The sequence below is a fragment of the Sceloporus occidentalis genome, unplaced genomic scaffold (assembly GCF_023333645.1).
Source record: "Sceloporus occidentalis isolate IW3139 unplaced genomic scaffold, rSceOcc1.0.p SCAF_57, whole genome shotgun sequence".
Classification (NCBI taxonomy): Eukaryota; Metazoa; Chordata; class Lepidosauria; order Squamata; family Phrynosomatidae; genus Sceloporus; species Sceloporus occidentalis.
The window spans coordinates 4,049,148-4,062,129 of record NW_028317037.1 but is presented as its reverse complement, the minus strand read 5'-3'; the positions used below and the strand labels follow the sequence as shown (position 1 = coordinate 4,062,129).

At 44.2% G+C, this 12,982-nt stretch overlaps 1 protein-coding gene across 1 annotated transcript; it reads left to right on the top strand.

Annotated features, from left to right (window-relative positions):
• Window positions 1-1,933: 1,933 nt before the first annotated feature.
• LOC149287741 (zinc finger protein 808-like) lies at window positions 1,934-8,392 on the top strand. Its single transcript, XM_089492577.1, has 4 exons — window positions 1,934-2,076; window positions 2,874-2,994; window positions 6,234-6,493; window positions 8,381-8,392. The coding sequence occupies exons 1-4, from the start codon at window positions 2,014-2,016 to the stop codon at window positions 8,390-8,392; spliced, it is 456 nt and encodes a 151-aa protein (XP_089348703.1). The 5' UTR covers window positions 1,934-2,013.
• Window positions 8,393-12,982: the final 4,590 nt, after the last annotated feature.

The following is a 12,982-nucleotide window of genomic DNA, read 5'->3' as shown; positions in this document are numbered from 1 at the left end:
ATGGCCATTGGCACTGACCTTTTCCCATTGCCTTCCCTCCCTCAGCCCTGTGGACCTCCTCCTCTTTCGCACTCAGAGCAACCCTTCTCTACGGCTGAGGAGACGGCCTCTGACCCAGGGAAGCTCCGGCCATAAAGGACTGCAGAAGAGGCCTTTCTGAGGCTGAAGAAGTCAGTGTCTTTGTACTGAAGGTAGGCTTTTATTCCTGGAGCTGAAAGATGACCTTTGTTTAAATGTTTCAGCCCAGGTTTGTGTGGAAGGGCAGCAGCTGAGAGAGTGAGTCCATGCTTTGCAGGCATCAAGCCCCAAATCAGTCTCTTGCAGCATTGTCTTCCCAGAAGGTGGAAGTGAGATTTCCAGACCCCAGACACACAATGCGCCAGTGAGTCCTTTGTTTGGGGACTGTGTGTGTATGTGGTGTTTTCTAGAGTTTTGTGAGGTATTTGTTTCACTTGGTTTATATAATGAATTTACTTACATCTTCACTTCCCAAAAATGAGCATAATCCAGGGAGTAATCTTCATGCATAAACCTGTACATTTATAGACTTTTCATGTATCAAGTGCAACACATTCAGCAGTGTGCATGCTTATAAAATATACGCAAGGAGAAGTTTAGATGAATGTGATTTTGACAATAGGTCCATTCTGAAACAATGCACACAAACGTACATGCCTCAACTTCTATGTGGCTTTAGCAAGCAGAGGGAGGAGGTGCACACTTCTTGCTCCTACTATGACTGACATAGACAAACACAGCAGTTAAGCTCAGAGAAATAGTCTCATTTGCAAAAATGAAATAATTATTTTCACCAGTGTCTAAATGGGGAGGGGGCCATCTGTCAGGGATGCTTTGATTGAGATTTCCTGCATGGCAAGGGGTTGGACTGGGTGGTCTTTGTAGTCTCCTCCAGCTCTACAATTCTATGATTCTACGTGGAGCGTGCCTATTTTCCACACTGTTACCAGTCCATCTTTGCTTGGAAATTTCTTGTTCTAGCCACATGCGTTCCTAAATCCTAGCCTGTATCCTATCCTATTCTTAGTCCTGATCAGAAGAGAATCACTGAATCAGTTGGATTTACCTATAGATTGACTCACCAGTCACTTATGGTCACATGGGCAGAGGCACTCTCAGAATAATGACTTCTCTGCATGCAGAAGACTGCCATGGCAATTGGGTTCTTTCTTGCCATCAGCTCAATGCTCTGGTGCTCCTCGATCCTGGGAGGAGGGCTGGATCCCATGGAAGGGGGGCAACCACCGAAGAGAATGCTCCTTTCCTCATTTGCTTGACCGGGGGCCTCCCTGGGGGATGGAGGGCAACTGGTTTGGCCAATGGGAAAATGAGAGGCCACCAGGCCAGAAAGCCTGACCCAACAGAACCCTCTATAATCCAGTGTTGCTCCAGGTGGAATAAGACTACAACTGGCCATACACTGACACAGGTCCTGCCATAGAGTTGTGGAAGCTATCCCGCATGGCCATTCCATGCCTGGTGAGAGTGCTGGGTGCGAGGTATTGGAGAAGCATCCAGCTGTGTTTATGTAGCCAGAAGCAAAATGAAGACCTCTTCCTCTGAGGGCCACTGGGGAGGTCAGGAAGTTTCAGCAAACGATGCACTCATTTCACATCTAGCTACGGGGACATAACCAGGGCCTTCTCCAATTCCTCATCCCCTAATCCCCCACCACTCTAAGAAGGCATGTAGTATCTGTTATGTAGGGGAGCTGCAGTGAATCTATGCTAGGTCCAGGGAGCTTTGTTTGGTGCAGAGGGAGGAAGCAAATGCCCACCTCTGCATTGGCCCAAAAGAGGCATATGTGATCTGTGTGTGTCACCAGCAGGATGCTGTTCTCTGTCTCTTTGAGTGCTGCAGGGTTTCTTACCAAGCCAATCCTAATCCTGGTCCCCTTTCTCAGGAACTTCATCTCGGCTTCCTTGTACACGGCTTTGGGGCCTCTCTTGCTGGAAGTGACCAAGTGCAGGGCCACCAGGACCCCCTGCCCTCCTGATGGCCAACACAGAGGCCAAGCAGAGGAAGTTGGGCTCCAGCAGAAAGAGGCTGCACTCTTTGGTGAGTCACTATCCTAATAGCTTCATCTGTGTCACTGCTGGGCCAATTTATGAAAGGGAAGCAAATAAAATACTGGCCGAATTTGGCAGAGACAGTCCTGGTTAATCCTCTGTGACCCCATTATTTCAAGGGCTTTTAAATAATCTGGTTTCTCTCTCCTCCTTTTACTTTCCCCTTTCTTCAGCTCATTTCAATTTCTGCATAAGGAGTGCCAAGGAGTTTGCACTCCATCAATTCAAAAGTGGGGAGAGGAGAAGAAAGAAGGGGGCAGGGACTTTCCTTTCTTAGGAGCCTGAGGGAAAAGCAAACTGCTGTGCCCTTTCCTGCTTGTGTGATCTTCCTCTTCCATCTTCACCATTTTCTGGTGTTGCTTGCCCACATGTGTTTTGTTTTTCCCATCTGTGAAATGTTGGGAGAATGTCTCTGGATATAAATTGGGGGTGGCCCCGTGGCCATCAAGTTCACAGGGCTCCCAAGAACTGCTTTTTAAAAATGACATTTGCCTCTGAAATTTGGCAACAAATGGCTAAATGTACTATAGGTGTTGCGATAGTCAGTATCCTAATCCATTATCAATATCCCAGCAATATATTGTTTATTATATTGTATATTATATTGAAAGAATTTGAGACAAACTGAATCTCAAAGGCAGTAGCTTTTTTCTTGCTAACAGAATTAAAAGTTCATTTCCTGGACTAAATTCTGAGGTTATCAAATAATTTTGGGATGCATCATGTGCTCCCCCCCCTTTTTTTTGTATTAGTCATTCTCTGAATGAGGGCTATTTTCTGTTGCAGGTGACCTTTGCGGATGTGGCAGTACATTTCACTCAGGAAGAATGGAAACTGTTGACAAAGAAGCAGAAACATATGTACAATTATGTGATGATCGAGAATTATGAGAATGTGGCTTTTGTGGGTAAGGAAGCTGAATTCATTGATCTTCCTATAAAGACTGAGGGCCCTTTCATTCTACATTATCATGGCACTATGATTCCACTTTAGAATCATAGTATCATAGAGCTGGAATAGACCACAAGGACCATCTGGTTCCACCCCTTGCCATGCAGGAATACACACTGAAAGCATCCCCGGTAGATGGCAACCCAGCCTTTGTTTAAAGACCTTTAAAGCCTTTCAAAGAAGAAGTGCTTTAGAAATTAACAACAACAACAACAACAATAACAACCATAATGAGACACCACCATGCTCTGAGGGAGGATATTCCACTGTTGAATAGCTCTTACTGTCAGGAAGTTCCTCCTAATATTTTTTCCCTGTGCCTTGCTTCCATTGTTCCGTGTCCTTTGCTCTAGAGCAGCAGAAAGCAAGCTTGCTCCCTCCTCAGTATATCTTCAAATATTTAAACAGGGTTATCATATCCACTTTTTAACCGTTTCTTCTCCAGGCTAAACATTTCCAGCTCCCTAAACCACTCCTCATAAGGCTTGATGGTTACCAGACCCTTCACCATTTTCATTGCTCTCCTTTGGATACACTCCAGCTTCTCAACATTTATTTTGAACTGTGGTGACCAGAAGTGGACACAGTATTCCAAGTGGGCCCTGATGAAAGCAGAATAGAGTTGCACTATTACTTACCTTAAGAGTTGAAAAACTATAAGGGCCATCCAGTCCAACCCCCTGCCATAACACTATACTCACATTGATGTAGACTAGGATCACATTGGTCTTTTTAGCTGCTGCATCACACTGTTGGCCCATGTTCAACTTGTGGTCTACTAAGAATCCTAGATCCCTTTCATGCGTAGTTTAATTGAGATAGCAACATCCTGTAGAATATTTGAATTTGTACTTTAGTGAGGCACTATTGCTCTCCATTTTCTAGGGATTCTAAATATCATATCTTAAACTGGCAATTCTAGGATTTTGTGGGAAGGAACCATGGAGAAAAATGTTTTTTTGGCTCCAAATGCTCCTCAGCCCATCCCTGACCAAGTTTGCTGCCTTTCTTGGTGCCTCCTACAGCGTTTTGAGACTCTGGAGAGGCTTCTTGTGTAAAATGGCTCCCTTGACCCTGCAATGGCTCAGAGAACAGGGGCAAAGGGGATGCTGTCAGATATTGAGGGGCAAAATATTATTTATCATCCCCCAGGGAATACCATGTGGGGGTGCCCTTGAGATCCCCTGGGTGGCAATGTGACCACACACCCATCAACAACAGTAGTCCATCCCTGTCTTAGAGATGTTTTAAGGCTGCTCTCTGGCACTTGACCCTCACCAAAATTGGAGTCCAGGTCCCAATCCCCCTTGCTCTGCCTTTCCCAGTTAGTTATTTGTATATTGATTATACTGCCTTTCTCAACAAATGGGCCTCAAAGTGTCCCTTTTATGCATCACACACACTCTGTGGGTGTATTTCCGTCTGTGATAGAGAGAAGGAGGGAATGTGAAAAACAGAAAGGCAGGGAACAGATGGTGAAGGTGAGATGCTGAAGCAGTGCAGATGGGCAAGAGGGAAGGTTGGAGAGCGGAGGGAGAAAGGGAAGGGGATCAGGCCTCTGGGATCCAGGAGGGGAAGGCAGGACGAAAGTCAGGATCGCCTAGCTCTGTGCGGAGAGGAAGGGACCTCTGGGAAGGGCCAGGAGAGGGGCCTTGGGGATTGGGAGGCAGCCACCACCTCACAGATTTTAAGGACTGGATTGAGTGAACTGGTGAGAACAAGGCTCAGGCCCTTGTTTTCAGACATATTAAGGGGCTCCATTTAGCAGTTATCAACAATGTCTATGAAGAGAGGAAAGGCGACACAAAAATTCCCTTTTCTCTAATGTTTTTGTCCAACCTGAGTTTGCTTAGCTCCATGGTTGATTCCAGAGGCCCTTTGTTACCCAAAATGCTGGAGTTTGGTAAGGACACCCGCAAGTGTGATGCTTTTAGGGAAGTTTGGTACGTAGCTGTAAAGAGAGGTATAGTTTGGTTGGGACAAGAGTGACCTCGGGATTCAGCCCAACTTTACCAGGCCCAGAAGCACACAGAACTCCAAAGGCATTTGAAATAGGTTTTATCTTTTATTTAGGGGAAAAGCAACACACACACATGTAAGGGTTCACACACATGCACAAGAACTAGATAACATGTGGGAGTGGTCAAGAGATGTAAGACTTTCATAATGGTAATACTTTACATAGGCGGATCTGGATTCCAATTGCTGAGGGTTTCATATGGGAAGAGAAGTCAGGAGCTCCTGCGACAAGTGGCGTTGCCGAGTGCATTGAGGTGCTTAGCCATGTAAACCAACAGACTGTGTGTCTGTGATTGGACTGGCATCAAAGAACAGCCATCCAGGGCAGATATTTATACTGTAATTGTTGCTTGGGAGCAGAAACTGAGTGTCCAAAAAGGTTTAAATCGCTTTAGAATGTTTCCTGGGTGGAAGAATGGTCTGAAACCAAACTGAATGCAATGGGTGCTTGATGGAAATATCTCAGACAAAAGCGATTAGCACACTGGCTCTCAGATCCATCTTGGCTCAACAATAACATAACAGAGTCGGAAGCAAATATCCAGATATAGATATTGGCAATGCACTGACCACTTTTCACACTGAAAAATAAGTCACAAACACAGTTGATTTCATCAAAATCCTTGGAGATTCTCTCTCTTGAGTTGCAAAATATTACAAATATTTGCAAGCTCTCCTCCTCGACTTCCATCAACTTCACCATCTCTTGTACACACAACACCAATCCAATACACACCAATCCGCATGTGAGCTGTATACTGTATTGGTTGTGAGTCATCTCCTGGTGTCAAACAGCATGAAGGGACCTCTGCAGTTAGTTTGCATCATGCCTTGGGCTCTGACTCAGGACTCTATGGCAGTCTCACAGGATATGATGCTACCTGGCAATCAAAGTATTTTTGCACATGGTTAATGGAATATTTTTTTTCAAAAGTCCTTTGTATGAATATCTCCTTCCAGTGATTCCCTTAAGGTAGACCCCATTCTTTGCTAGCTCCTATGAGTAAGGATGCAACCGTTAAATGGATTTAGGGGCATAAGCAGCGGGGTCATGCTTGGGTTACTCACAGCAACTTTATTAATTTAATCTATAATAAGGAGGGGTTAATCATGGGGTAACACCCTCCTCTCTTTACTCTGATTTCCATTCTCATCTGTCATTGTTCTTCTTTACAGAAAAACATTTGAGTCATGAGAGAGTCCACACAGGAAAGAAGTCACATAAATGCCAGCACTGTGGGAAACATTTTGCTCACAAGTCAGTCCTTGTCATGCATCAGAGAGTCCACACGGGAGAGACACCATACACATGCCAGCATTGTGGGAAATGTTTTTCTCGGAAGTCACACCTACTGAGACATCAGAGAGTCCACACCGGACAGAAGCCATACAAATGCCGGCATTGTGGGAAATGTTTTTCTTTGAAGGCAGACTTAGTGAGACATCAGAGAGTCCACACAGGAGAGAAGCCATACAAATGCCAGCATTGTGGGAAATGTTTTTCTTTGAAGGCAGACTTAGTGAGACATCAGAGAATCCACACAGGAGAGAAGCCATACAAATGCCAGCATTGTGGGAAATGTTTTTCTCGGAAGTCAAACCTAGAGACACATCAGAGAGTCCACACAGGAGAGAAGCTACACAAATCCCAGTAGTGAACTAATTATTTTTGTCAATAAGAAATACAAAAAATATCTTTTCCATCCAGTGGTGCTAAGAAAAGGCTCTTGTGATTTTGTTTGTAAGGTTTGTCTGTCCATATGTCTGTTTATCTTTTAAAGTAGTATTTTGTTAGATTTAGATTTTAATTGCTGTTAGTATAGATAATTGCTTTAGTTTATAAATTTGGCTGGGGTGTGTGGGTCGTGGTATAGGTTAGGTAGATGGGGGGCTGGATTTGCTGCAGCTGGATAGAATACTTAAGGGAATGATAGCTTTTGCAATGTGTAGGATGTTGACTGAAGAAAGTTGTAGGACGGTATTAACAGAAAGGGATAGTTTGTGGGAATGGGAAAGGGGGCCTTGTTACCTGTGGGGCATAAATTGAGGGAACTGGAGGTGGGGCTAGGTTTGGAAAAGGGTGATGTTTTTAGTTTTGGGGTTTTAATGTATTGTTTGTATTGAAGTGGGCATTTCTGATTTAAACACTGAATTTCTATGTGTTCTGAATAAAGTTCTTTGCTGTTTCAACACACTGGACTCTTTGATGCACAGAAGCTTTGAACTTGCCCAAACTCACCCTTTCTTCTCTTCTCAGTCCTGAGCTCCATTCCCAGCCATAAGAGCAGCAGGGGCAAACACCCGCCCACCCACCCACACAAATATACATTATACGCAGAGAGAGCTATATTTCAAAACTAGACCATTCCTTTCTTGCCTTTCCCTCCTGAGTCCAGCTCTGCACCTTGGGCTGCATTGCAGTTTCCTCAAAGGAAGAAAGGAGCGCAGGAAGGGGAGGCTGCTGAACCCCCAGCGCATACCTTCCTTTCTCGCAAAGGCCACCAGCAGAATAAGAAGCAGCATCTAGGCCCTGGCAATCCCTGCGCATGCTGAGGAAGGGACTGTGAGGCCATATGCGCACGCGCAATCTCAGCTCCTGAAGCCATTGCTGGCCTCACAGGAGGGAGGGAAGGGGGAGAGCCCTCATTCATTCACAGGAATGGCTGGAGGGTCTTCTGGGGGGCCCTTTGGGGGTTATAAGAAGGAAGGAAGCCCTTCTTCTCCCCCCAAAGAAAGGCAAGGGACCTGCCAGGCCTCCTCTCCCTCTTTCCTTCCCTGCCCCCTCCTCAGGGGATTCCTTGGGGCCCACGTACTTGTGGGGTTATTATGAGAAGAGAAGGCAGGGGGGACCCTTGGAGAGAGAAATGGCCATGGAGGGGAAGGGGCTCCAAAGGAAAAAGGGGCTTTGAGGAGCCCCTTCCCTCCTGGAAAGTGGGGCAGAGGAGAGACCATCCCTTCTGATGCCTCATTTGGGGAAGGGTTTTGTGCCAAATAGAAAGCATAACAGAGGATAGGGTTCAATAGCACTGGAAACAACATTTTCCGGGTGAGGGGAGTTTTCTCTGGAGTCCTGGGGGGAGGGGGCTCTGGGGGGGGGGGGGAGAGAAGAGCCAAACTTTAGGTCAAAGCCAAGAGGAGGGAGACAGGGGAACCTCAAAGCTCTGGCAATCCCCTGGAAACCTGGGAACTAGGTTTAGAGGTCCTCCCTTCATTCCAAATGCCACTGCCCTGGTCTTGAAGGGAGAGAAGAACCAGAAGTACCTGCTTGACTTGATCCTCTTCCCCACTGCCATTCCCTTCTCTTTTGTGTTGTGTCTTTTTAGATAGTTAGATGAGGGGCAGGGAATTGTCTAATTTACTATCTGTAAGCTGCCCTGGGATCCTTTGTGGCTGAAGAGAAAAGAATAAATACTTTAAATAAATAAGTATAGAAGCAACAATTCCCAAATTACTGTGTTATAGCATTAGCAATATAGCATGTACACTTCTGTACCGCTTGTCAGTGCACTTAGCACTCCCTAATGGTTTACAACCTGTAAGCCAATTGCCCCCAACAAGCTGGCTACTCCTTTTACTGACCTATGAAAGGATGGAAGGCTGAGTGGACCTTGGAGCCTTGCCTGGGATCGAACTCACAACCGTGGCTGCAGCACTGACATTTAACCACTGCGCCACCAGTGCCCCAGGTTCTCCAACATCTTCTAGTCTAGACAATTCACCATCTCCCTTCCTTTCTTCTCTGCGTGGCTAATGTAGTATTTCATTGTTGTATGACCTTTAAGCAAAATAACCAGAGTGCAATATTGCTGCAAACTTCATTTAATTCCAAAATATAACACAGTTGGAATATTCTGAATAAACTGAATAAGGAAATCAGATTACATCGTACTGTTTACAGACTCCAGTCTGTCATTTTCACATCCTATACACGTTGTTAACTGCCCTTGAACTGGTCCCAAGGCCCCTGACTCATGCTGACCCTGTGGATGAGACATCTCCAAGACCCCTGTCCTCCATTTCTCTGCTTAGGTCCTGCAGATTCAGGTCCGATTATTGACTCTACCCATTGGGCATGCAGTTTCCTCTACCTTCTATTTTTCCTAGCATCATTGTCCTTCCTAATGAGTCATGCCTTCTTGTGATGTGTCCAAATACGACAGGCTCAATTTAGTCATCTTGGCTTCCAGAGAGAGTTCTGTCTTGATCTGCTTTAGAACCCCTTTGTTTGGCTTTTGGGCTGTCCATGGGATCCTTAGCACTTTTCCCCACCATCGCATCTCGAATGAGTTGATTTTCTTCTTGTTGGCTTTCTTAACTGTCCAGTTCTCACATGTGTATAAAGTGAGGAGGAATCCCATGACTTGGACAGTTCTAGTTTTAGTGCTCAGTTGTTTCTCTTTAGGATCTCGTCTAGTTCTTTCATCGCTGCCCTCCCCATTCCTAGTCTTCCTCTGATTTCTTGACTGCAGTCTCCATTCTGATCAATGCTTGATCCAAGGTACAAGAACTCTTTAACTATTGTGATTTCCTCACAGTCTAAGTTGAATTCATGCAGATTCTGCATGGTTGTTATTTTTCTTTTCTTTATGTTCAGCATTAATCCTGCCTTTACACTTTCACATCAGCCCTTTTCACATCATATACAAACAATTACTCGAACATCTAAGCAAAGGCCTGACTTTCAGTGTCACACCATTGATCACAACACACACAGTGGTTTCATGGGCACATACATGTCATCATACACCTCATCCCTTTGCTGCTTTGCTTCTTTGTGTGTGAGGATCTGTTTCTCTCACAATTTTTCTTCCTCGCTGGTTTTTTTCTTTCTATCCCCACGGCTTTTCTCTCTATTAATATCCCACTTCACTTTCTCTCTTTCTCTCTCTCCTCTTCCTCCCTATTTTCTTTTTGTATGAGAAAAAAGAAACTACGTTCCTGACTCTCTAAGACTTATCTCTCTCTCACACACACCCAAGTCATTAAGTGCATGTCTGCATCCATTGGAAAAATGGTCAATATGCCCACTGCCCCCTCAAAAAACGTGGGAGATTTCAGGCATATGTAATGAGAAGTAACATCCTCGATAACAACATTACACATTATAACTTTTGTAGATCAGAGAGTGAGCTGGTTTACACAGAATTCAACCCCATTACATGAATGAGCCACATTTTCTTTCTCTAATATGTTTATTGCACTTACATTCCTGCTTTTCTCCCAAAATGGGAAACAAGGTGGTTTACAATAATTTTTAAAATATTCAACTAAAACATTAATTTACAAAAGCTATAAAGAAATTAAGTGGCAGCATTGAAAACATGACTAAAACACTAAAAACAAAAATGTATTTAAAACAGTTCTTATATATATAGTCTATATCTACAGAGAGAGAGAGCATACCGTGTCACACACTGCAGCTCCATAGTTAAATCCCAAAGCCTACCCAAATAGAAATGCCTCCATCTGCCAGAAGAAAGACAGAAGGGAAGGAGCCAACCGGACTTTCTGTGGAGCCAAGTCCTACCTATTGGGATCAGCCAGGGATAAGGCTCTCTCCCGAATCCTTACTAACCATATCTGTGAGGATAGTGGGACTGTGAGAAAGCCCTCCCTTTAGATGTCAATGCACACCTTGGTTTATATCAAGAGATACGACCTTTCCAGTATTAAGAACAAAAGCTTTATGCTCACACACGCAGTTTCTCATCTCCAGTCCTGCTTTTTCATACCTTGGAAGAAGAGATGGGTCATTCCTTCTATGGACTTAAACAGATCTCTGTGACATCCAAACATGAACAATGTGATTTCCCTAAACGCAACTTGACAAAAACCAACCAAATATGAACTAAGGTATCAGATCTTGGTTTGTTTTAACCAGAGTTTACCCATAAAAAGCAACGCTGTGGCTTCTCCAAAGGATTATTTAAAACTGAGTAGCTGGAGCTAATTAGTTTGAGTCTTAATACTATCGTGGGGAGGCGGGAAGCCTCAGATCGGACCTAAATGCATTGCTGATCACTTCTATCCTAAAGGTCTTCAGTCAAGTTCTTTTGTTTTTTCAATTAAAAAAGAACTGGAAGCAAATGCTTCAAACCCTTCTCCAGCGAGCAAAAAGAGGAGGGCAGAGTATGAGAGCTCAAGGCTCATATGCTATTCATGTCACAAGAAACCACGGTTCCTCATTGCAATAATACCAGGGCAGTATGTACATTAGATAGGGCTTTAAGCACCAACTGCTGAAAAACACACTCAGTAGCACACAGAAGATATAAGGGAAACTGTCGCATGGAGCAGGTCAGTGTCACAAAGTGTGGAAGAAGACAAAATGTTTTCTATACTGCCTCATATGGAGATCTCTGGTCAGCTATATCAGTAACAGACTTCCCTCGGGTGATAGTCTCCTGGCATTTTTGGACTACAAATCCCTATCAGTTCCTAAAGTGGAATGATAGACACAAGTTCCTGTTCAAAATATCTAGAAGATTGGGGAAAGCTCTGACTGACTTTTCAGGGACAGGGATAGATCTTTCTTAGCTTCCTTACTACATAAGATCCTACACAAAAACTGAACACAAAACCTCCTACATGCAAAGCATGAACGCTGTCAGTGCATTATAGCACCTTTCTTGCAATATAGTAAAAACACATACCAGGATCTATAACCTGTAGAACAGGAGATCCATGATCTGGAGGTGAAGAAGGGACGCCCCTTTTTCAGCATGAGATTAGCCCACTTGGACAGTAAGAAAATGCTTAAACAAAGAGGTTACAGGTTTATTTAAATAGGGTACAGAAGATGTCACAAGGTTTAGAGGGAAATCCTTTGTGACCACTGATGACAAGGGCAATGTCCAGCAGATGACTGACACAGGAACAGCCACATCCCACCAAATGCTTTAAAAGGAAGCACCAGGGGATGGGGGTGGAAGATCACTCTCCGTCTACCATTTATGATTATTCTGACAATACAGTCATTCATTCGCTGTCACCCACTGACCACAATTCTCTTCATGGAATAGAATTTGCTGGAAATACAAAACACAGTACAACAGGGCTTCAACAAAACAGTGATGGATGAAAAACAGCAAAGAGAAAGCCAGCAGCAGGGAATAAACCTATGGCCAACTTCTGGCAGAGTTGTGCCAGAGATTCCTAGAGAGAACATATCAATCGAAACCCCAAATAATCAAATCCACTAAAGTCAAAGCCACAAATGTGGAGGGCCAACTCTACTTCATAAAGCTAAAAAGCAGCTTCATATTTTTTTGTGCCAGAAAAGGGAAAAGTGTAGAAGGACTATGTATCTTGCAGGTATTGAATTGGCATAGAATTTGGGGGAGAAAGCGAATTTCACTGAATTACATCCAAATAGGTGTGTCTGTGAGCGTGTGTGTGCACCATCTTCAAGTCACCTGTCAATGTATGGTGACCCCATGAATTTCATGCGTCTTCATAGGCAAGGAAAGACTCAGCCATGGTTTTGCTAATCCCTTCCTCTGAAATATAGCCTGCAACACCTGACCTTGGTTGGCAGTCTCCCATCCATTACTACCCAGGGCTGACTCTGCTTAGCTCCTAAGATCAAATGGGCATTGGTGCCTTCAAAGTTTTTAGGCCAAATACACCTACACTACAAGCGAATTCCCACAACTCTTGTGCAGCTGCTGGGTCTTCCCAGATACAGACACATCTTGGAAATCCTTGAGTGAAAGGGCAATAGATGGCATTAAGGAGAGCATCACTTTCATCAGCCCCAACATGGACCCCTAAGCCTCTTCCTCATGTACTGAAGATAAACAAAATAGAATGGAAAATGGCCATAGTATAGCCATAGTTCAGCCTGTTTCCATTTCATTAACTTCAAAAGGAATCATTAATGATGCATTTGGGGCCTATAATTCTATGTGTACTAATCTTGGAGA